Raw genomic sequence first — 25,185 nt, forward strand, 5'->3', positions numbered from 1 at the left:
TTTTTATTGTGTTTTTACATTTTACTTGTTTAGATGTATTTTTGTACTTTTGTACAGAAGTGTCAAATTAGTTAGTGTCATTATATTGTCTTGTTAAGCTTGTTTTTTATTGTTTTTATTGTTTTTGTACAGAGGGTAACAGAACAGATAATATCTATAATGACTTTAAAATGCATACTGCCAACTCATAATAAGCTTTGCATATTCTGCTTAGCAAAGAATTTTAATACAAACTTCACTCTAAAAGTCAAGTATATGAATAGGTGCAAAAAGTGTACAATGGTCGGATTTTACTAGATTAACACGCTACCAGGCGACTTGGGCGAAAAAGTCACTTTCCTGACAATCACTTCGCTTTCCCCGACCCCCAAAAGCGAAAACAAGTTTCTCTGTTCTTGTTGATACTCGCTTTCAGTCGCTAATCCGTCATCGTACATTTTCAATTTCAAGATATTATCTTGCTTTTTCAAGAAATCAAAGATGTGTCAACTGAGAAAATTTGCAATTACAATTGAATTAAAAGAATCTGTCTCTTATTTGGTTAATAAAAATATCAGTTAATATTGGTATTATTTGAAGAAAAAAGCTTTAGGTCTTAAAACCTCATCTGTCAAGCATTTTAGATGTGTAAAGGCCAAACATTACACTTAATGCATCTGTTCTATGTATCTTGTTTTCTGTTCAAACATTCCAGCTTATCGTACACTAACATGTATATATATATTTTGTATAATTGTCTGCCTAAACATATGTAGTTCAGTCTATAGTAGAAACTAGTCAATGTGTATCAGTATTAAAATGTTGTAAGAGAGGACTATGCTTTGTATGTGCTAGGACTATGCTTTTTAGTTATTTTAGCATTTGATTTACAACATGTATGTATTGCAGTAGAATTTGCATGCAGTTTAATGAGGAGTAAAATTTCAGTGTATGAAAATTTAACACATATTCCATATTAATCTATAGCTATGTTTTTTTGGCAAAAATATATATACGGTTCCTTGCTTTTTTTTATAAATATCTTTGTATCAATGACGACTTGTTGTAAATTCTTTGCTTCAGATCCTCTTCATAACACAATGCTATTTTCAGTAGGATTAGATGAAAAATTATAAAAAATGAAATATATATATTTTCACTTTTTTTTTATTAATTTACCATATTTTAGTTCAAAGAGAAAATATGTAATCAGTTCTTCGGTATTAAATTTGCTTTTAATATATCTGCATAATATTGTATAAACAACACCAGTGCTTATGCTTTTAGGAGATTATTTACTAGTTGATTTTATTAGAAATATTATCTCAAAGACAAAATGTTAGAATATTTTTAAAAAAATACTTTACTTTTCCTTCAAATTCTGTTTCTACCACATTCCTGATCAAGCCTCTGGCCTTTGTTAGTCTTGTATTATTTTTAATTTTAGTTTCTTGTGTACAACTTGGAAATTAGTATGGCGTTCATTATCACTGAACTAGTATATATTTGTTTAGGGGCAAGCCGAAGGACGCCTCCGAGTGTGGGAATTTCTCGCTACATTGAAGACCTGTAGGTGACCTTCTGCTGTTGTTTTTTATTTGATCGGGTTGTTGTCTCTTTGACACATTCCCCATTTCCATTCTCAATTTTATTTACAGAATATTTATGTGTCTTGTCAAGTTTTATTTTAATCTTGCAGTGATCACACTAGTTTTAATGTTTCACATGTCAGTATTATTTTTGCTCAGATTTTCCACTGAATTTAACCAGCTCTCAGCTTGTCACACTATATGTATGTCACTAGAAATGTTCACTGATAATCAAAGGCCTATTTTTCTGGTACAAATTGTTTTTGAAGATTTGCCTTTTTAATTTACATAATTTTTTTTATCATTGGTGGAGGAAAATATAACAGTGTGTTCTTCACTTGTTAACTAGCAAGTTTGAATGGTTAGCTCTAAAAATGTACAAGTTTAAGCTGTACCTATAATGCTTATGTCATAAAATCATCATTTTATTTTAGAAAAATTACATAACTAAAATGTCTACAAAGTAAATAATTATCATTGACCGTTGCACACTGCTTCTTACGTACGCATACTTTCATGCCAGAAATACACTAGTGTAGTAAAAAAAATATATATTTAATTATGAACTTTAAATGCACTTCATATTTTTCCATTTTCTATTCTTGAATAAAATTATATTAATTTTTTATCTTCTTACAAACTAGAAATTACAGGCATTTTTTAAATATATATTGGTTCGTTGAGCTTTGCTTTGGTAGAAAATATTTTTAGGAAGCTTTTACTAAGTAAAGTTTTTTAGATTATGATATTATGGATTCTGTCCCTTGTCTGTATCTAGATTTGGACACAAATTTATACAAATCACATATTGAGAAAAATATGGTTGTTATTTATTTGCAATAAATAGAACTTTCCTTAAAGAGAATAATATTAATCTTGTAGCTAATAGTTAATACAGATGTAGATGCTTTAAATCTTTATGAATATGGAAATATAAAAAAAAGGTTTTTCAAACTCAAATAACAACTTATAAACTGATTGTTTAAACTTTCAAGAGATACTGTATGAAAGCAGACAATGACATGGAAAGTTTGGTATAAAAATAAGTGAATGCAGTTATCCATATTTCAATTATTTTATGATATAAAAAAATAAAAGAACTTTGGCAAACATTTACAAGAAATAAGATAGTGTATGTAACATATATGTGTTTACCTTGAAAAAGACAAAGTGAAGCAGATAGGTACATTGTTATGAAATTGTGATATAAATAGTTGTTGTTATTTCTGCCTTGAAAATAGTGATATGTTGCTCAAGATGTAGAAATTTTATCAAATAAACTTTTAAAAATAAATCTTTAATTATTTATTCCAACTTATTAGTGGCATGTTGTGGTATCATTGAATTAATTACATTTATGTAAGTAATATTTTCCTGAGGTTAAAACACTTTTAAAGTGTAGGATGCTCCTTTCCCAATTATTGTGTATTCATACACACAAAAGGAGATGTGGGGTACGTCAATGATCCAGCAAACCAACAACACAAAAAATAGGTAATAATCAATATGACAATATCCATGACAGGCCAGTAGCCAGGAATATCCAAGGGGGGATGGTATTTGAACTCATGAACTCGACTTTAACAGACACAATTTGAACAGAACGTTGACTTTAACAGTGCTTATTTGGTTTCAAGGGGGGTCGTCTAAACACACACACCCTCTTTAGCTACGCCATACATAAGTATCTTTGACTTACTGGGTATTGAGATTTAGGAAAGTCGGAATAGCAGAGATTTAAGTACAGTGATATCGGATTATCTCTATTAGCTGGACACTGGTAAGGTCATCCTCTTCTTTTCCCTTGGTATTAAAGCCTTGCATTTTGAATCTCAATACTTAAGTTACAATTTTTATATACTCCCCTTTCTTTAGTCACAACGGTGGCTTTAATATTCAGGTTTTACTGTTCAAATCCCATGCGCCCAAGATATATGATGAATTTCAGCATGAGTTTTTATTGTGTTAAACTGCATGAAGATATACAAAAAGGCAATTAATGCTGATATCAAAAATTTTACAAGAGAACAACTTTTGTGTTACCCAGGCATTCTATCTTTATTAGAGAATTTTCTGGTTTATCTGATTTGAAGCCATTAAGACCATGTGTTCACTGGTTTATTGTTTAACCCTGAATGTTGACCTTGTTTTGTCTTTTTGCTTTTCTGTGTCATAGGATTGCTATGTCCTTGAGGTAGAACTTGTTTGTATAAGGGCAGTTTTATCTGGTCTCCAGTTAAATCCCCAGAATATAAATCATAGAGACATTAATACACCAGCAGTACCTCATTTGATCTTTTTCAAATTACTGATTTTTATGCCCCACCTACAATGGTCCTACGATAGTAGGGGGCATTATGTTTTCTGGTCTGTGCGTCCGTTTGTCCCTCTGTCCCGCTTCAGGTTAAAGTTTTTGGTCAAGGTAGTTTTTGATGAAGTTGAAGTCCAATCGACTTCAAACTTGGTACACATGTTCCCTATGATATGATCTTTCTAATTTTAATGCCAAATTAGAATTTTTACCCCAATGTCACGGTCCACTGAACATGGAAAATGATAGTGCGAGTGGGGAATTTTGTTTTACATAGTTATTGCATCATTCCAAGTCTCTTAGACTTGGTTCATATGACAAGGCTGTTTACCTCTTAATAGCTGGCCAATAAAACAATTGAAAGGGACAAATTTCAGTCTGACTTGGTTCTTTTGACTATGACTTTATTTGCATGGTTCATTTATCAATGTTCAGTTTTCAGGATTAGGTTAAATCATTACTAACTAATAGTACTAGGTTTGTAGAATTATTGTCTTTCTTCTGACAAGGCTTACCTGACCTTTGAACTGATTTTTTGGTTCGTTGACCAAAGTTCAGTTTTCCATGTTTCGTGTCTCTTGGAAAGAGTTCATCTGACTTTACCCTATTTTTATGTTTCATGGAAATGTTTTATGCTTCATCTAGAAAGGCCTTCTTCTTTAATGTTTTCAGTGTGTATAAATGAACATTATCAGACAAAAGTCCATACCATTTAATCAGATGTGACATTTCAGTGTGTCTACTACAAATGTATTGTCCAATCGAGATAGTGAAGATGAGCTATGCATCATGCTATAGATAATTATACTATCATGATTGTAGATTAAAGAATTAGCATGTGATGCATGTATGAGAATTAGTAAAAATATATTCTTCATTCTAAAATTCTTGTTTGCATCTGAAACCTTAATGCTAAATTCCATAATTGGTTTGAAAGTTTATATCCTGAAAAACAAAACAGTATAGATATAAATACTTCATTCACACCTATATAAAGTGTGAAAATATGGATCTAGGAAAAGCAACAACATTTTCATAGAAAATTGGTAAGGTGTGTTTTCTGTGTTTCATTTTTGAATTAATTCAGATGAATTTATGTTTTTATTTGTGCTAATTCTCTGTGTTTTATTTGTGTTTGATAAATTACTGTTCCAGTCACATGCTAAGCATGCATTTAACAGTCTTTTTAGAACAATTATATTATGTCTATGTTGTGACATTTATAATATTGTACTTGTATAAAAAATTACAAGAATGGTATGAATACATGTACCAAATTACCAGAGACCAAAACTGGTAAAGGTCACTCAACCTTGGGCATGATGGCTACATATAAAGCAACTAAAAGAAGAGGGAAAAAAAATGAAATATGTACAAAACATTGCATACTTTGTATTTTCTTGTGTACAATTTTGAGTTTAGTATGGCATTCATTATCACTGAACTAGTATAAACATTTATTTGTTTTGGGGCCAGCTGAAGGACACCTCCGGGTGCAGGAATTTCTTGTTGCACTGAAGACCTGTTGGTGACCTTCTGCTGTTGTCTGCTCAATGGTCCAGTTGTTGTCTCTTTGGCACATTCCCCATTTCCATTCTCAATTTTATGTCTAATTAACATTTCTGGAGCTGTGAATTTTTTTCACAGCTTGGTGAAAATTCTTACTAGAAATTAATATATGGTGTACTTTAATTATTGTCATAAAGGAGTTTTTTTTTTGTCATCAATACTTGACCTTCTCTGATACCATTTCAGTAATATAACTACTATATCTCAAGGAAGTTTATTATTGCTTTATTAAAACTAGATTTTGTCTTCATTCTAATTTTTGGTTTAGGGAGCTACCATTTGATTTTTATGGGGGGGCTAGGATGAAATTTGAAAAAAATAGGCAGGACAGGAGTTTTGAGTTAAAAAAAAGGCAGGATGAGACACTTGCAAAAAAAAAAGAAGTCAGGATGACAATTTATGTAAAAAAAGTCAGGATAAACTAAAAAAAAAAAAAGCAGGACCAGATAGAGTGAAAAATAAAAAGGCAGGACAGAGATTACAACTAAAAAAAAATGCAGGACAAAATTTTTCATCCTAGCCCCCCCATAAAAATCAAATGGTAGCTCCCTTAATGCTCATATGAAATTTTATTTATAATAAAATATGGGCAGCATTTATAAACTACTGTTGTATGGATAAAACCAAGAACACGTTAAATAAGTGAAAACAAGTCTGCTATATGATGCCAACAAGGAAGGTATTGAGATCCAATAAAGCAAGTTTTCACCACTTTTCACTTTTTTTTTAATTGAGTGTCATCTTTTTTTGAAATGTTTATGATAAAATTAGGTATTGGTGCTTGAAATAAAAAATGTCATTTCAAAATTATATCTTTTAGAGAAAAAAAACTACTTTTTTTATGACAAAGCATAAAACCCGCCAAAGGGGAGGTAAGTCATTAATTTTCACTGACTCTCAGGAGAAGACAACTCTGGATAGAAAACACCTGTCGTCAAGACGATACATAAACAGCTTCAATTTTAACCGTCTTATTGCAATTTAAATGCAATGCCCAAAGCGTCAATGTTTGACTTAAATTGATAAATCAATATATAGTTACCTATTCTGTTCGGCCATTATGTAAAATTTATTCATAGCAGAAGCAATGAGACGTGAGTTTCATTGAAATCTCAGGTACAGTTGATTTTTTTTAACTCCCGTGTATTTTGGTTGTTGTATTGTAATCTGCATTCTGCTGTAGTTTTTAATTTCTTACAATCAAAACAATTTTAGTAACATTATATAATTCACTTGAACAGTTGTAAGCTGCACTCATTTTAACATGTCACAAGTTAAAATCTTTTACTGTTTTTGAGAAGTTCATTTCTTTTTTCTTTACTTTCGATTTTGTGTTTGTTTTAATGACCTGATTTAATGATTTTACTAATAGCTAGCTTTAGGATCAAGCCTGAAGGAATTTCACATCAAATTCTGTATATATATCTCTGATGGGGGGGGGGGGGGGGGCAAGACCTTTTTCGGGACGTGGGGATCAGGTGTTTTTAAGCTCAGTATTTCGGGATTGACCCTTTCAGGATCCAGGATTTCTTTTTTCAATGTTCCTGTTCCTGATTTTTTTTTAAATTCAGGACCGCAGGATTTCAAGTTTTTTAGCCAGGGTTTTTGGGATCAGAAACCCTCCAACCCAACCAACCCACCCCTCCCCTTTGCTTCCTTGTATTATTTTGTAGCTCACATGTGTGGTTTTTTTTCTGCTTTGACCGGGTGGCCAAATCAGATTGAGATACATTGTATATATATATATATATATAACTCTTCTAAACATCAACCCAACAATGTTAGATCTGTAAATATGCTTTCGCAAATTTTTGGTTCTTCCCTCACCGGGATTCGAACCCATGCTATATATATATACAATGTATCTCATCTCATATATATATATAAAGACTTAACAGTTGAGATGTGATTATTTATAAAAGTCCCATTAATACTACATTCAAAGTTTTAACATAAATAAAATGAAGTATACACTGCAGAGAAGGATCATGGTTTGAAGTTAGGGGCACTCCTGCGAATTTGGGCCTTAAGCTCCCTTTTTACACAAAAAGGACTGTAACTTCTCAGTGTTTTCAAAACTCCAATAGGGAACATACTTTATATAGTTGTATCAATAAACCAATGGCAGAAACATCTTGAAAATTGGTTTATTGATACAATTATGTAATTTATCATGCAGGTATGCCGTGTGAAAATCTGGGACTTCACTTTTCCAATTTTCTACTAAGACAAAGCACTTGTGTCATTTTGAACTTCTCCTGTCAAATATTAACCTGGTATTGTCTGATCATTTAATCTGTCTTATAACATCGATTATGAGACTCCCAAACTTTCTGTTGAGTATGGCATTCATTATCACTGGACTAGTATATATTTGTTTAGGGGCCAGCTGAAGGACGCCTCCGGGTGCGTGAATTTCTCGCTACATTGAAGACCTGTTGGTGAACTTCTGCTGTTGTTTTTTATTTGGTCGGGTTGTTGTCTCTTTGACACATTCCCCATTTCCATTCTCAATTTTATTTCTGTTCAGAGACTCAGAATATTTGTTGATGTACTGGATGAAAATTGTAATGCATACCAATCAATTCTCTTGATTTTCTTTATTCGAACTTTAGAATATTAATGCTTTTTATCATGCAATATTAATGACATAACATTTAACAAGTAATAACACCATTGCAGTACTGCCAGGCTCTTATACGCAAATTCCATCACAAGATATACATTTACAAAACTATTGGCAAGATGGAGATGGAAGACAAATTAGAAGGATTTCATCTTCAAAATCATTATAAAGACTTCATTCTGAAGTATTATGATGAAATGAACAGGAATGGAAACGGGAAGAGGAAGATATTGAAAAACAAATGTGATTCATCAGGGGTAAGTTTTGTGGCACAATTAATTGTACAATGAAGTACTAAAAATGGGTCATGACATAAAAAATATGGAATATCTGTTACATTTTTTGTTTGTTTAGGGGTTGTTTTTAACATGTTTAGGGGACACAACTGATGAACCTAGTTTATTCAATTATTACATCAGCAAGATTTCATCTGTTTATTTGGAAGACCACAGAATTTTCCTTAGGTTTCCTAATTGATTGTACTGAGTTTCCAAAAAACTACTTACTCATGCCGTCATCACACAGTGGCGTATAGACAGTTGTGCACCATACACGCAGAGACAATTGACAGTGTCCATATACGTTAGTCACGCACCAGCGGAACGCTAAGCAATGGTTGAACACGCTCCATAAGCATGATAAGCCCAGCCCCCCCTTTTTGAGAAAAAAATTGGTTGCTTATTTAGGGAATCACTGAAGCGTGTCTGGAGTGGGCCCCCTCTTAGGTCAGTCAGTGGGCCCCCACTTATGAAAATTTCTGGATCCACCACTGAGGTATGCTACATGTATAAGTAAGTCCAATACAGGCTCAATATCGTTATGCACACAATAAAGATATGACTGGCAGGTTGAATGTATCCAAAATTACTAGCGTATTGGCAGCGTACATGATTTTTTACCACGCCTGGCATAAGTCGAAGCTATACGCTGATGTGTGACGCTGGTAAAACTTAGCCCCTTGGCTTCACCCATGTTGTTGCATTGACCATTAATAAGTTTTAAGGTTTTTTTTAGTTTTTTTCTTCAATTAAAAGGATATCTAAAACTAAAATACCACACTAAGATTTACAACGGGGAGGGTGTTTAATATATCAAAATCATTAAAGAAATATTTTGTAGTTGTTCTGGGTATACTTGCATGATGATATTTGCTGTCTAATTATTAATTAAGATAAATGTAAACCTTTATTCTTCATTATGATTAAACACATATTGCTTTAATAGTATGCATAATTTAAACAGTTTACTCTTTTCACTAAGTTCATAGTAGTTGTTAGAATCGAAAAAAAAAGCGTGTCATATAATAATGTAACTTGAAATTCACAATGCAAAGACTAACTTGAGTATAATCTTGATTATTACATAATGTTCAAATCATTGTACATGCCTTAATTGATACCTATGAAGTCATTTATAAATTGTTTTGTTTTCAAATGCTTTGTTTAATTAATTTTTGATGAATACCGTCATACATTTAAAACACACAGAATCAGCCAATCTTCATTTCAGGATTTATCATGTTTATTCTATTCACATTTCTGGGTACAATATCTCCATTTATAATATTGTGATTAAAAGAGCTCAGGCTATTTTTATTTGACAAGTCACATGCTTTTAATTTGATTTTGATGGCTTCAAAAGGGATTAATGATAGATGATAATTCTGACTTTGAAATAAATCTGTTTCAGCAAAATTGATATTTTTTTCCTTGGGTCTCTTTTGGGTAGTTGTCTCAATGGCAATCATGACATATCTTCTTCATATTTTCATGAATAAACTTATGATAAAGTAATAAAAGCTGACATAAATTTAAGGATGATACATCTAAATTCTGCAAAAGTTTTTTTCCTATTAAAAGTAAATTTGATTATGTTCCAAGGTTAAATAATGTTGCACTAATGTATTTATAAAATGTTGAAGTATTCAAATCGCTGAAGGTTTTTATTCTACCTCAAAGCATATATAATCATTTAGCCTCTTGATACAACTTTTCAGAATTTTCAGTTTTGAATGCTTTCAACATCATATTTGGTGGTTCAAAGTATTGAATAGCATGTGATAGATCATTTATGCATTAAACACAATGAATTATAGCACACATCATTTACTACATTGTAACAAACTTAAAATAGATGTGCTGCTTAAAACATGTACGTTCATGGATTTAAATAACACAAAATCTAAACGGTATTGAATTGATTTTGAAATTCAAATCATCAGCCTGACTGAAATAAGAACATTTTTCACCTTTCAAGTGATTTAAAATCCATTAAAATATTTTGTAGAGTTTGAGCAATGTTATGAAGTCACACCCTGAGAAGGTTTACGACAATAAGATGGAGAAGATACAGTTTAATCCAACTATCATCAGGAAAGTTTTAGACACATTGAAAGGACAGAGTGTCATCGCTAGGAATGATAAAGATGGATTTTACTACCCCGGTAAGGAACTTTATTGTAGGAATGTTATACATATAACATGAAAAGTATTGTTTATTTACATGCAAATATCTTATAACTTAAAAAAAATTGCAGGTCTGAAATGTTTATTTCAATGAATTTTCAACAGAGAAACATCTGGTAATTTGTTAAAAAAAGACGTGTGTGTTAAAAGGTTTAATTCTTCTTGTTAGAATATAACTTAATCTTATTTTACTCTATTCAGAATGACCCGTGTAAACATTATATTATTATGATTTACAAATCAAAGTTTGATATAGATTTACCTACAACCTTAACAAAATAAAAAGAAAATCATATGCTCAAAATTTTTAAACACAGATTGCTTTAAAATTATGCAAAGTTTAATGTAGTAATGCAATTTTTTTAACAATTTTAGATTAAAATTCAGAGGAAACTACGAAACTATGAAACCTTCATAGCTATAAGTCTATTCAAAAGTTATCTTTTCTCCTTAAAAGTCAGTTTAGTTATTGATCTTATAAGAAAGCAGATTAAATCTGAAAGTTCATTACATAATTGATGGACTTCAGTAAAAGCTGCTTTGCATGCAACAAGAATATCAATTTGGGAGGAATATTGATATAGTGACAGTAATTATTGGTTGAAACCCTGCAGTTTATGTATGATATATTTTTGGAAAATGAAAAACTACACAAACGGAAGTTTTTAATGACCTTGACTGGGTATACAGGCTTTGCACGGTCGGTTGAAAAACTATTACCTGTGTTGATGAAAGTATATATATTATATGAAAGATGTAAAATGATAACTATCTGCAACCAGTCTGCATCCCAAATTACATATTATATAAATGAGAATTTCCTCTTAACTATAAGTAGAGAAAACATTTTTAATAATCAGACACCCCCAATTTATTATACACAAATTGTGGTTTAAAATAAATAGTTGCTTACATACAATGTTAAGAACTACAAAGGGGGATAACTCTTTCAAAGACTATTTCTAAAAATAGCCTTGAAACCTTTTCTCAAATTATGATATTTGGTTGGGCACAACCAACAGAACAATATATGTGAAATTTAAAAAAATCTCTACCTTAAAACATTGGAGAGATGACTACAGGTCCTCAACAAGTAGATATGTTGAAGTTGAAATAAATATCTACTTATGTTTATAATACAGGGACAGTTGTTAGATGTCCAGATCCACGACATGCTGTTATACAGTTTGAGGACAAGGAAGAGAGAACAGTTCCCACCAGACTTGTTATTGCAATGAGTGGTGCTATACCTATGCCTTTGTTAAGGGTAATTATTTTTAAAGATTTGTAAAGAAAATGAACAATATGATATCAGTGAGGACAATGTGTGTTTTTGGTTAATTTTCAGCAAGAGACCAAAAGCCTATATATCATTTAAAACTAGTTTTTGTATAAATTTATTTATGAATATTTAATGAAGTTTTCCTTTGATCTGTCTGACTGATAATTTCCTTTCTTAGCGGAGTTGAGTGTAATGAAAAATTATTGCTGGAAACTAAGGGAACATGTGTCAATAAAATTAACAATGAAATTAAAAACTTTGTCATAGGTAAAATAGCGATAAAACAGATTATCATTGGTCGTCTCAACCTGTACTGGCTCAAGCAACAAAATCAATGTTGTTGAGATGACCAATGATAATCTATAACATTGCAACATGTATGGGAACAAAAAATCATGAAAATGGTCAATTGTTTTATAAATACTTAATGTGACATTTAAAAAGATATTTTTTTGCGGTCATATATTGGTGTTGTTGTTGTCGATTTAGACACTTAGTTTCCGGACAATAACTTTATTTTAAGTGAAAGGATCTCTATTAAATTTTAACACAAGGTTTGAAACCATAAAAGTAAGGTTGGGGTTAGTTTTTTGAGAAAATAAATTGTGGGTAAGTGTATGGATCTTTTTGAAATTGTACCACAAGGTTCCATACAAAAAAAGGAAGATTTATTTTGGGAGTTGAGGCCCAAACTGTTTATGAATTAGAGGCCAAAAACAATACTTTTCTAATACTTTATATAAATTGCTTATTTCTTGAACAATTTCAATGGAGTATTATTATTGAATTCTTGGGGCTCTATAAAATGCTGAATCTAACCTTGTATTAAGGTTTCGGATTTTGGGCAACATTGAGGTCCAAAGGGTCCAAAATTAAACTTTATTTGATTTTATAAAAAAAATAATTATTGGGGTTTGTGATATGCAGAATTTAGCCATATATTTAGATTTTTAAATTTTGGCCCTGTTTTCAAATTGGTCTACATTAAGGTCCAAAAAGTCCAAAATTAAGATTACAGTCGACTCTCGTTATCTCGAAGTCAGCCGGACCAGAGAAATAATTCGAGATACACGTAGTTCGACTCAAACATTTACCGGAAGTTTGATAGATCAAGGGGAAACAACTCTTACTTGGCTTAGAAAGGCTAAAATAAGTCATGATAGATATGGGTCGGAGATTGAAATTGAGAATTAAGATCGACGTTTCAGTATCTTAATGTCTTTTATCATGTTAATTAAAATTAAAAGTTTTTGTATCTTTATTATTTTGTAGTACAGTTACAATTACTTTGTGGTTAAACTAGTTTTCAGTCGACGTAATACTTTTTGACCTTAGCTTGTTTCACGTATGCCGGAATTCTGTACAATGTATGTGTGTTCTACACTTTTATATCTGGTATTTTCTTAAGTGGTTGTTGTACCTTTTTATTTTGTACTCATTAAGTGAGATCTGAGTGTTATTTTAAGTTGGAAAAACGTTGAAGACAGTTGACATTTTTTTTTTCAGTAAAAATACCACGTGAAAAATACAAGTTAATAGAAGTGTATGATCACGGCTAATTGATAAAAAAACATTTTTGATAAATTTCATAATCTATAACAATGAATCGCTAATTAAATATCAGATGGTGAATAATCAATACAATGAACAATGTTTGGACAATTAATTACAGGTGTATTTGGCAGATTAACTGTGCAAGCCATTTAAATCCCCGAGGTCATGTTTTGACATGTGTGTATTTGGTTCGAGATAAAGAAGGCAATTTCAATGCTTTTGTTTAACTTGGGACAGAAATTTTAGTTCGAGTCACACGAAGTTTCGACTCATTCAACTTCGACTCATCAGGAGAAGAAATACATATATTAATATGGAGGAAAGTTCGGGACCGCGGAAAAATTTCGACTCACCCGAAGTTTCGACTCAAGCGAGTTCGAGACAACGAGAGTTAACTGTAGTTTGATTTTAACAAAAATTAAATCAAGTGGTTCTTTGATATGCTGAATCTTAACATATATTTAGATTTTTGATTTTTGGGCCCTGTTATTAAATTGGTCCACATTGAGGTCAAAAGGGTCCAAAATTAAACTTTGTCTGATTTCATTCAAAATTGTCCAATTAAGTTCTTAGTCCACATTCATTCTGTGTCAGAAAACTATGCTGTGTCAAATATTTAATCCCAATCCAAATTCAGAGCTGTATCAAGCTTAAATGTTGTGTCCATAGTTGCTCCAACCAATCAGGGTTCAATCTCTGCAGTCGTATTTAGCTGTGCCCTGCAGAGCATTTTATTTGTTAATTTCATCTGTTATAAAAAAAATTGTTTGTTTGACATTTGTAAGAATTCTAATAAACCTTCATAGAAGAAAATAAGTGCTATCTTTAATAGTATAAACTGTGTCTCTTAAATCTTCAGTGGAAAATGTGTATCATGTTATATATATTACAAAATAGTTATCTAAACATGATTATTTCTTACTTATAGGCAGGTGATTATGTGTTAGTGAGAGTACAGTATACCACTGATAAGTCTGACTGTTATGTTCCTGGTATTGTACAAGTTATACCTGCACGTGAGGAGGCCTCAAATAAATTCTACACAGTGGTCATGTTCAATGGACAACAGGTAGATAGAACTTTCTTTCCAACACAAAATGAGATTTAGAATAATTACTTTTGTACTGATAATTCATGTGTTATGCTTAGTTATAGCTGTGAAGTTGTAAATTTTAGGTTTCTGGTAAATAAACAATTGTCAATGATTCTAATTTAAATAACTTTTATTATTTACCAGGACTGTATATTGAGGATTTTTTCTCATATGTCCAATTATTGCTTTTTTGCAGAAGACATTTTACAGTAAAAAAAAACACACTAAATCATTTCACTGTCCAATTTAATGTATTGTACAAAGCCATGAAACAGGAAAAATAAACACATTGAACAAGTTTAATTCCGGAGTTATTGTTCTTGATTGATTGGGGAATTGCACTTAGTTGTTTCTGTGCAAAAACTTTAAGGTGGAAGACCTTGGTTCAGGGAGATAACTCTTTAAATCAGTTATGTGTTTGTAAAAGTCACGTTTTATCAATGTATTTTAAGTATTTACCTGAAACAGATTGAAAATAATCTATGTAACCTAGAAGCATAAAATATATTTATGAAAATGGTTGACACAAACGTACTGATGATTTTAAGAGTTATTTCCCTTCACCTAGGTCTACCTCCTTAAAACAGTTTAACCAATGCTGTACAAATTGTAATATGTTATAACTGATTGAAACATAAAGTTAAGATTTCACTGTTGCTATACAGGAGTAACAGCCCTTGACTGTTTTAGCAATGACACTAATAAATGTAAGATCCCAACACAAACCCTAACAAATGCTGATGCATAATGAATAAGATGCAAGTCATATAAAGATTAATACAACATTCATGATATTTTTTATGATTGCTAGACAATTTTCATTTGAACTGTAGGATTTCTATATTAATTATAAAAGCTTAATTTGCATATTGAAAACTTTAATACTAATTTATGTCTGTGGTTTTATTTTACTATTTTTCTCAGATTAACATATGCATCTGTTCACACATTTCAGGCAACAACAACAAGGAACTTATTGATGAAGATCAGTAAATGTAGATTTGAATTTGCCTTAAGATATATTGCCGATATACAGAATGTGGACAGCAGAAAGTATGTATTACGCCGAGACTGTTGAGTGTAAAATACTCCTTAGAATTGTAGAGTCAAAAATGATAAGCTCATTTATTCATATGATAATAGAAATTAAAGGCTTGCATATTCAAAGGTATAATTATTTCAATATGTTGTTACAATAGTATCTAGTCTGAATGCTGCTTATTTTGGGTATAAATTTAAAAGGTTATACTCAGTTTCCCCTTTTATAATGTTAAATTTTAATTACTTATTTATTATAAAGATATAAAAATTATGATTATCTTAAGCCTTAAATGTATGATTTATTTTGACAGATATACAATTTTATCAATAAAAAAGAAGAAAACATAAAGTAAAAAGTTGACTTCTTTATTCAGTAACTCTGGCCTTCCTTTATAATGAAAGCAAGAAATTTAGAAAATAAAAAGTTTTTTTTAAATCAGATATGAAGATAAAGTGTATGTCACTCCAAGAACACCAAGAACTCCACGACCTTCAGATAAAGAGAAAAAAGTGAGGTAAATGTAACTTTATTATGGATAACTTTATTTATACCGTATACTGAAACAAAACGAATGTTGTTTAAGTTGAGACTTATACTGCCACTTTAAAGTTTTACTAGCAAAGTTATTGCTACCCAAAATGCTATGTCTTAAATTACAAACAGCATTACCCATTATTGTTTTGAAACTTCTGCTCAAACTGAAAGAAAATGAAAAGATGGGTGTGAAATATATACAAAATATACATTTATTTATAAAATAGCTTTATATCATTTATATTGATCAACAAGCAAAGAATGTTACCTATAGCCATGTGTACTCAAAATGTAATTACTTCATTAATTTATACTCATCTATGACTAAAACAAAAACATATTGTACTTTTACTTTCTGATGCAGTTATAAATTGTTTCAATTAAATTAATTGTATATTTGAATAAAATGTATATTTTAGCCATGCATCTTGTCATTTTACATGTACTTTTACACAATGCATTTTATTATAACTTTAACCAAGTTTTTTTATATAATTTAATTCCATATAAGGAAAGAAAAAAAGACAGTGATTAAGAAAAAAGAAGAAAGACACAGATCAAAATCATCAGACTCATCAAGGTCTAGGTCACGATCATCATCACGATCAAGATCGCCCTCTCGTTCACCAAAACAGTCCAGATCCAGGTCTAGATCAAGGTCAAGTTCTAGATCAAGGTCACGATCTAAATCAAGATCCAGATCTGTGTCATCTCGGTCAAGGTCTCGAACACCTGAAAAAAAATTAAAGTCAAAAGACTCCTCAAAGAAAGAAAGAGAAAGGAGATCTTCTAGCTCTAGTTCAGGGTCAAGGTCAGAATCTATTCATCTGAGGCCAAAGTCATCAAAAGTTAGGAAACCACCTATAGAAAGGCCAGTTACTCCTGTATTAGGACAACATGAAGAAGAGGAAAGGGAAAGAAAAAGAATTAAAGAAAAGAAGAGGAAGCATAAATTGAAAGTGTTGAGAAAACAATTATTAAAACAACAGGAGGAACAGGAACAGCAGCAATTGGTAATTTATAATTATAATGTTCATATCTAGATTAAGGGGGCTCACGGGTATAAATCAATTTTTTTTCTAATATAGGATTTTAATTTTACAATTATTTAGTTTATGTACAGCTGATTTGAAAACAATAATAATAGATATAGGTCACTGATGAGTTAAAAAAGATATTTCAATTTTAATGCCAAAAAATGGCATTTTTTTGCAGCAAAGGGAGATAATTTGGAGCTTTTTCAATGATATAACTATTTTAAAAGTCATCTGGGGCCAAACCGAATCGATTTTTTGGGGTGATTTTTGTATCTTATCATAAAGCAATAACTAATAGTGTAATAAATCAAATTTGTATTGAAAAAACTTAAGTTTGATTTTTTGCTGAAATTTTTGTACCTGTGAGCCTCCTTAACTTACAAATTTGCATTGAAAACATTGTACTTTCTATCAATTATAAATATAACTTTGGTTCAAGAGCACCTGTTATTTTTGTAATATTTAATGATTCAAATTTGTCGAAATGTTTTTGTTTTCAACTATTTTACAACATGGTTGAAATAGCTATAATCCACTAAAGCAATTTTCTAGCTAAAATGAAAAAGTTTCAACCATGCTATGGTACAATGAAAACATGTGAAAAATTATAAATTTTGTAAAAAATTATAAGTCTTTGCTCAGTAATTTTCTATTTGTAAAACACATTTTTCAATCCACCATTTTCTACATTAGAAAATGCCTGTACCAAGTCAGGAATATGACAGTTGTTATCCATTTGTTTGATGTGTTTGGACTTTTGATTTTGCCTTTTGATTTTTGATTTTCCTTTTTGAATTTTCCTCGGAGTTCAGTATTTTTGTGTTTTTACTTTTTGAAAACCTATCATGTTACATTTAATTAGCTAGCGATATATTTTTTTTTGTAATAAAATGTCCAATATAATTTGTGATGTGAAACTAAAGTGATCTTGAACATGGATTTATTTATTAAGTGTAACTCAATTTTATTTCAAATGACAAATAAGTTCAATTCTTTTATACTTTCTGTAGGCCCTAAAGCAACAGAGAAAGAAAATGAAGAAGATGAAAAAGAGACTGAAAAAGAAGAAAAGACATGAAAGTTCCTTTGAGACAGATTCTGATGAGGACAGCAGACAAGCAGACAGCAGACAAGGGGAGAAAGGTGGGTTTTTAATAATTTAGTTTTTTTAAAAGGTAGAAGTTTTTGTAATAACATAACTTACAATGACATGAAAATAATTGTTTAACCTGGTCTTGAATACCATACTGTAATTTGATTCCCTATATTCAATATTTCATATCTTCTCCTGTCTGGGACTTGTTCCCAACTCTATTTTACATTCTAGTGAAATGAAACCATAGCCACTTCATAAACCTTATGAGGCCAACCAACCTATTTATTAAGTTTTGAGATGGTGTAAACATCTAATGACACTTAAACTTAAAAAAGCTTTGCAACTTGATCAAAAGCAATAATTATCTTTTTCAATGTTTTCTTATATTTTCCTGTAGAAATATTACATTTTTTGCTTTTTGCTTCTTTCTTCTAGACAAGGTTCATGAGAAAATGCCAGGACTTTTGATTCTAAGAAAATCACTGCCACATTTAAGAGAAGGAGAGGAGGTATTAGCTAGATGGTCAGATGAAGGCTGGTATTTCAGAGGTAAAGTTCTTACTTTTTGGTAGTTTTCAAATTTGTTAAAAAATAACTGTTTTAAAGTTAGTTCATAATGCTCTTTGTTTCTGTCAATATTTTTAGACTTGAAAAAATTAAACATATATCTGATTTTGATTAAAAGCAACAGTAATGACTTTTACTTGAGAGATGTTTCTTGTGTAAAAGCTTTCAATTTTGAATAACAATACATATTTGTAATATTTTAAAAGATAAATATGAACAAAAATGGCATAATAATACACAATTTTTGAAACATATCTCTTTGTTTTGTATAACAAATAAAAATGGTAGATATTCAGTTCTCTGTTTGTTAAAAGATGATAAGCCATGCATAATAAATGGACCTATGTAGTTATATTTATATTTGTTTATAATTTCAGGTATTGTTAGGGAGGATTGTGGTGATCGTAGTTATATTGTAGAGGATGCCACTCATCAAGTTGAGAAAATCTGGAGAGAAGATATCATAACAGACTATGATGATGCTAATCAAATATTACAGGTTTGTGTGGCCTTTCTGATCTGATTTTTGTTGGTAAATTCTTGTTTGTAAATTCATCAAAATGATTTTAGCATGAAAATGTATCAACTCCATGGCTGTGCTTTCATAAAGATCCTATTATTTTATAACTGTCATAATTTACTTTTTATATAGGAATGGAGAAATGAGATATAATCTGACAATACTGCAACTTAAACAATTTGACCTTTACCCAATAGTTGCTCTTTTAATAGATAGCCTTTGGGGAATTTCTAAAGTTATTTGTGTAAATTATAATGCTATATTTATACTTATGTATTTAACTTTTCCAGCCAAAGGATCCAATAGTTGCCTTACATCCACTTTACAGCTTTAGTTATGCCCCTGGAGTTATTCTAGAAGTATATCACAACATGTGGATGAAGGTCAGATTTTATGATGGAGAAGAAGCCAAGATTCCAAGAGAGGAAGCATTTAAACTGACATCAGAAAAGTTTGAACATGATGTTAATTTTATCATTGAATGTGAGACTAGATGGGTGGAGCAGGCTGTTGTAGCCCGTGATGATAGATATGGAACATATCATTTAGGTAAATTTATGTTAGATATATAATTCAGTGAAAGAATAAGAAAGATATGGAACATATCATTTAGGTAAATTTATGTTAGATATATAATTCAGTGAAAGAATAAGAAAGATATGGAACATATCATTTAGGTAAATTTATGCTAGATATATAATTCAGTGAAAGAATAAGAAAGATATGGAACATATCATTTAGGTAAATTTATGTTAGATATATTATTCAGTGGAAGAATAAGAAAGATATGGAACATATCATTTAGGTAAATTTATGCTAGATATATAATTCAGTGAAAGAATAAGAAAGATAAAAAAACTTAAAATATTTATCTTCAAAGTTGGTACAAATTATGGGTTTGCTTCGATTTGTATACTGACAACTTTAAACAATTATTAAACATTGCGATCTATGAGTATGGCTGTCCCCCTGGTATCTTTCGCCCCTCTTTTACACACCTCTTTGATTAAAAAAAATATTAGAAGATATCTTTCCAGTGTATATAGGCTTATATGACTTTCAGATGAATAATTTGCAAGATACACAATAAATGTGTTGTATGTGCTATTGGCGCAGCTGTTTTTTTTTCAATCATTTCAAATAGTTATAAATATCTACTGATATAAGTGTTATTTAGAAATATATGAATCATGATGAATGTTTGGTCGAATGTGTATGCCCAGCTTAACAATGATTTATGGTCTACTATCGGCCTTGTGGTGGAAGAACGAATAAGAAAAACTTTCCAAGCTCTGTTTTCCAGATTTTTTCGCCAGGAAGAAAATGGAAGATTATTAACTTTTGCATGTACATTTATTTTCAATTTTAGCATCAGTAAAGAAGAGAAAAGGAAATGGCAGAGAATATCTCCTAGAATGGTGTGATGGATCCCAGGCTGAGCAAAACTCCATTCATATCTTTGGAGTGTACACCAAACATCATCGTCTGGCTGTAGGAGACCATGTGTTGGCCATGATGGATGAACAACAACACATGTATCTACCAGGATGGATAGCTGGTATTGTGGGTGATAAGATCAACATCAAGTTCTGTGAAGGATCTATGTAAGTAATGTGTACTTTTTACTACTGTAAATTCAGATATTATTGCGATTATTGTAAATTTTAACTGAAATGCAATTTTGTAATTTTAAACTTAAATGCAATTTTGTAATTTTAAACTTAAATGTGATTTTAATTTTTACGATTTTGAGAAAAATCCTGCTTAATTCAGATAAAATATTGTCAAATGTGAGTTTTAATTATTGCGTTTACAACTCTGTCGCATTATTCCCAAAAAACCTTGCAATAATTTCTGAATTTACAGTATATGATTTTTGCATTGCGATATAAGTTGTAATAAGATATCATTGGTCTCATATCAAGTAATAAAGTAAATAACATTTCACACTATTTTTTTCTTGGATTTCATAAATTTATCAACTCATTCTGAAACATGATTGATTTTTTGTTAAGTACATGAAAATGATTTTCAAAACTGTAGGTTTGCTAAGATCAGCTAAATGTCTCAATTTTCATGATTTTTTATATTGCAATTATGTGTTTGCAGTATCCTTAGCTTCAACTATCTCTTTATACCATATTAATAGTTTAGATCTTTGATTCATAATCAGTTTTTATTAAACTTTGTCACTAAAAAAGATTTTGGGTTTTTTTTACAGAAAAGATGTAGATGACGTTCTCCAATGTTTCTGGTTAAGTAATGATTACTATGACAACGCAGTCCAGTTCTTCACAAAATGTCAAGAAGTACAGTTAGAAAGTGAGGATGCAACAACAAACAAAGAGGAATTCTAACTTATTTACATTGATATTGTTATTTTAATATTGTAATGAATATGTATGAATTATATGCTTCAAACTGTAGTACTGTGAAAGTACTTTTATTCGTGGGGTACCAATTTTCGTGGTTTTCGTGGATGATGTTATCCACGAATTTAAGTGTCCAACGAAATAAAACAATCATTGTCCAAATCAAGACATGGAAAGATCCCCATTGGTAGGTTTGACTATAGTCCAAATAATTATGACGTCTGGCAAGGCTATTTTAATTTTTTTTTTTCTGGGACGCCGTCATAGGAAGGCGTCCCGGAAAAAAAATAGCCTTGCCAGACGTCATAATTATTTGGACTAGTTTGACTACAGATATGATCGAGAGAATATCTTGAATAACGCCAAATCTGAGAATACTTTAATAGCAGTCACAGAACTACAACCGCATGTAGGATTATACCCATTTAATCTTTAATCTTTGATAATCTAAACTGTACAACTTTTGATCTTTTATTTCTCTTCAAAATATTTTTGATCGATGAAAGTCAGATTTCCGGTATTGATATGCTAGTATGATACAGTGTTCATTTTATATCCTCATAGTTCTCGTACATATGGAAAATTATAATTTTATGCTGGGCTTGATTTTGATAAGAATTATTTGACAATTCAAGATGCGTTTATAGCATTTGTTTCTGTTTTCTTTATATGACATGGTTATGGCCTAATTAACACCTTTCATGGTCTGTAATCTTTTGATCACTTTATCGTGGGTTAATTAGTGTAATCACTACGATTTACACGGGTCAATGTTTACTTTGCAGTTTCCTCAATCCAGAATATTTGTAACCTTCGTTCCTAAAGGCTAATTTTACAATTTTTTAGTTTTTTTTTAAATTAAAATCCACGAATTTAAAAACCCACGAACATGTAAATATTGCTCAAACCACGAAAATTGATACCAACGAATTAAAGTACTTTCACAGTAGCTGAATTATATTGTAACATGAACATAGGGAAGAACAGCAGTTCTTTTCCAAAACAAATACTACCCAATGTAATGACATTTGGTGTAATAAGGCTTTTCATCTTGGTCAATTCATGAAAAAAGTTCTTTATGGTGTATGAATTCCTATAATGACTCCATTTTATTTGAGAAGACTGGTTGCAAATGGCATTGAAATTTTTTAGAGATTATAAATGGGATGAAGACTTTTTTCCAAAATGGCTTAATATCAATACCTCTATTTATAAGGGATATTTTGCCCAGAAAATTTGCCAAGAATTAGAAAAATCCTGATACAGTTATTGATAATTTTTTAAATAATTAAAAGTTATGCTGTGAATGAAGTGTGTGAGCTTTTGTTCAGATTAACAATGAAAACTAATTTCGGGAACAATTGAATAAAATTTGTAAAGAACACAAATGTCAATTAATTATTATAATAAAACACCTATTTTCTTCATGTATATTTTGTTTACAAGGTTGGAGGGAGTAGTGCTACACTTTGAATATATATGTTGTGTACAAGATGTAAGTTTGTACAAATTAAAATTTGAACAGGGTTTTTGTACAAGTTATAAGTTTTTTGACACATACCTTCTTGCAACAAGTGATACAGTTTATCTTACAAAATGTACCAGTGTAATGTTGTAAATTCAAATAAATATACTTCAACCTAACATTTAGAGCTATTCTTCTTGCCTTCAAACTGGAAATAAGGATACCTGAATGGTTTAAATTCTAATCTTATTTTTTTCTTATACCATATTCATATCTATACATAATCTTTGTGAGGTCTTATAATGTTTTTGAATCAATGCTCAGTATTAGACTGTATCATGAAGTTGTGAAAAATTGACAGAAATATGCGGTGTAACAGACTGTGTTTGCATCATCCATTTTTGTTCAGCAGGTCATTAAACACTTATAACTTGTACAAAAATTCTCTACAAATTATAATTTGTACAACATTACAATTTGTACACAACATATACATAAGTTTTGAATAATTTCACTGAAATAATTGCAATTCATGACTACCATTCAAAACTCTACCAACCAACCAAAAAGTCTGTTTAATGTAGATTTTTTGCACATTTTAATTGTACATAAATACAAACATTTATATTAATTGTAAAGAGATAACAGGGTTATATTCATGATGGAACACAAAAGTGTTAATCCTAATGACAAAAAAATACTGCAGAAGGAAGGAAAAGGACAATATTGTATATCCTTGTATTGTTTTGACTTACTGCAGTCCTTTCAACTACAATTAATAAGCATGATGTGAAATAAGGCTGATTTTATTATATTTCATAGATAATTGTGTCCGTCCATATTGAATTCAATTACTAGGTGCTTTGTTGATTAATAATGTGATATATTTGCAGTAGTAACAATTTTTGTTATGATCATTCCCTTGAGGTTCTGTCTCAAACATTTGTTTATATATTTTATATTTGTAATTCTATAGATTGTATGATTATTTTACAGTAGTAGATCAGCGTTACATCTATTTTTAAGTCTATATTTAAGATTGACAGACTGTTGTAGAATATTATGTTGGTGAATTTATGATATAAACATTCCATTTATAATATAATGTGTAATTGACATGTTAATCATTCTATTATTTCTGTTTATTGTCACTGAACATTCCTAGATATAGTTTTTTATTGTGGATTTATTATTATTCCTTAGACACCAATTGTCCTGGAAATCGGTGATAAAGATGAACTACGAATTTCAATGTTCAATGGAATACAAATTTTCTACAAGCTTGTATGCAGACTTTGTCCAAACCATGCAAATAACCATTTAAACACAATTTGTTCCTCAATCCAGAAAAATTGACACACAGGTAAATAAATGAATCAACAGTATTTTGTGTCATAGTAGGTTTTGGTGGTTGATATTTTCATTTGTAAAACATTATCTTGCTTTTGTCTTATGTAGTTATGTCTAATGGAATCATTAATAAATTTTTATTAATAGTTTAAGATACAAATACTGGAACAAAAAGTTTCTATAGTTAAATGTGATAGTTGCAGCATGAGCAAAGAAGCATAACAAATTAATTTTTGTTTTAAAAAAAAATGTATCTGCTTTTTGTTATGATATTTATTTTATACAACAGAGAATTGTCACAAATATGATTTAGGTATTTATTTGTGTTGAGATAAACTCCTGAAATATGAAAAATAAAAAAAAATGACATAGCTTATACGTTCTTGTTTTGTTGTAAGTCACTTCAAAGAAAATTTAAGAGGCCCATCATGATTTAGCCACAATTCTGTCTGCTTTCCTCTTTCATGAGTTCTTTTCACTAAGTACATTTTTCTCTGTATTTGATATTCTCTTTACAACACAGTTGGTGCCATCTATGATAATTGAACTTAATGCTTAACATTTTTCCTTACCCCCAATGTTTTTACCTTTCTCAGTCATTGATTGTCATTTCCATTATATGATATAAATATTTTATTGAAATATTTGGTAAAGGAAACATCCTATGCTAATTTGGAATATAAAAAAAAACAGAACTCAATTATTTTGAACTGAGCATTATGATTTAACAATAA

At 30.4% G+C, this 25,185-nt stretch overlaps 1 protein-coding gene across 1 annotated transcript in view; it reads left to right on the forward strand.

The window, feature by feature from the left end:
- The window catches only part of LOC134697688 (von Willebrand factor A domain-containing protein 3B-like), a 46,474-nt gene extending 24,609 nt beyond the window's left edge, over nt 1-21,865 (forward strand). The window contains exons 24-36 of the mRNA XM_063559972.1: nt 8,131-8,331; nt 10,361-10,517; nt 11,682-11,806; nt 14,304-14,444; nt 15,424-15,521; nt 15,950-16,024; nt 16,556-17,057; nt 18,092-18,224; nt 18,613-18,726; nt 19,122-19,243; nt 19,555-19,813; nt 20,634-20,868; nt 21,486-21,865. Of these exons, the coding sequence (XP_063416042.1) occupies nt 8,131-8,331; nt 10,361-10,517; nt 11,682-11,806; nt 14,304-14,444; nt 15,424-15,521; nt 15,950-16,024; nt 16,556-17,057; nt 18,092-18,224; nt 18,613-18,726; nt 19,122-19,243; nt 19,555-19,813; nt 20,634-20,868; nt 21,486-21,621 (2,298 nt within the window). The 3' untranslated portion in view covers nt 21,622-21,865. The remainder of the gene's footprint in view (nt 1-8,130; nt 8,332-10,360; nt 10,518-11,681; nt 11,807-14,303; nt 14,445-15,423; nt 15,522-15,949; nt 16,025-16,555; nt 17,058-18,091; nt 18,225-18,612; nt 18,727-19,121; nt 19,244-19,554; nt 19,814-20,633; nt 20,869-21,485) is intronic.
- Nucleotides 21,866-25,185: the final 3,320 nt, after the last annotated feature.

The sequence above is a fragment of the Mytilus trossulus genome, chromosome 14 (assembly GCF_036588685.1).
Source record: "Mytilus trossulus isolate FHL-02 chromosome 14, PNRI_Mtr1.1.1.hap1, whole genome shotgun sequence".
Classification (NCBI taxonomy): Eukaryota; Metazoa; Mollusca; class Bivalvia; order Mytilida; family Mytilidae; genus Mytilus; species Mytilus trossulus.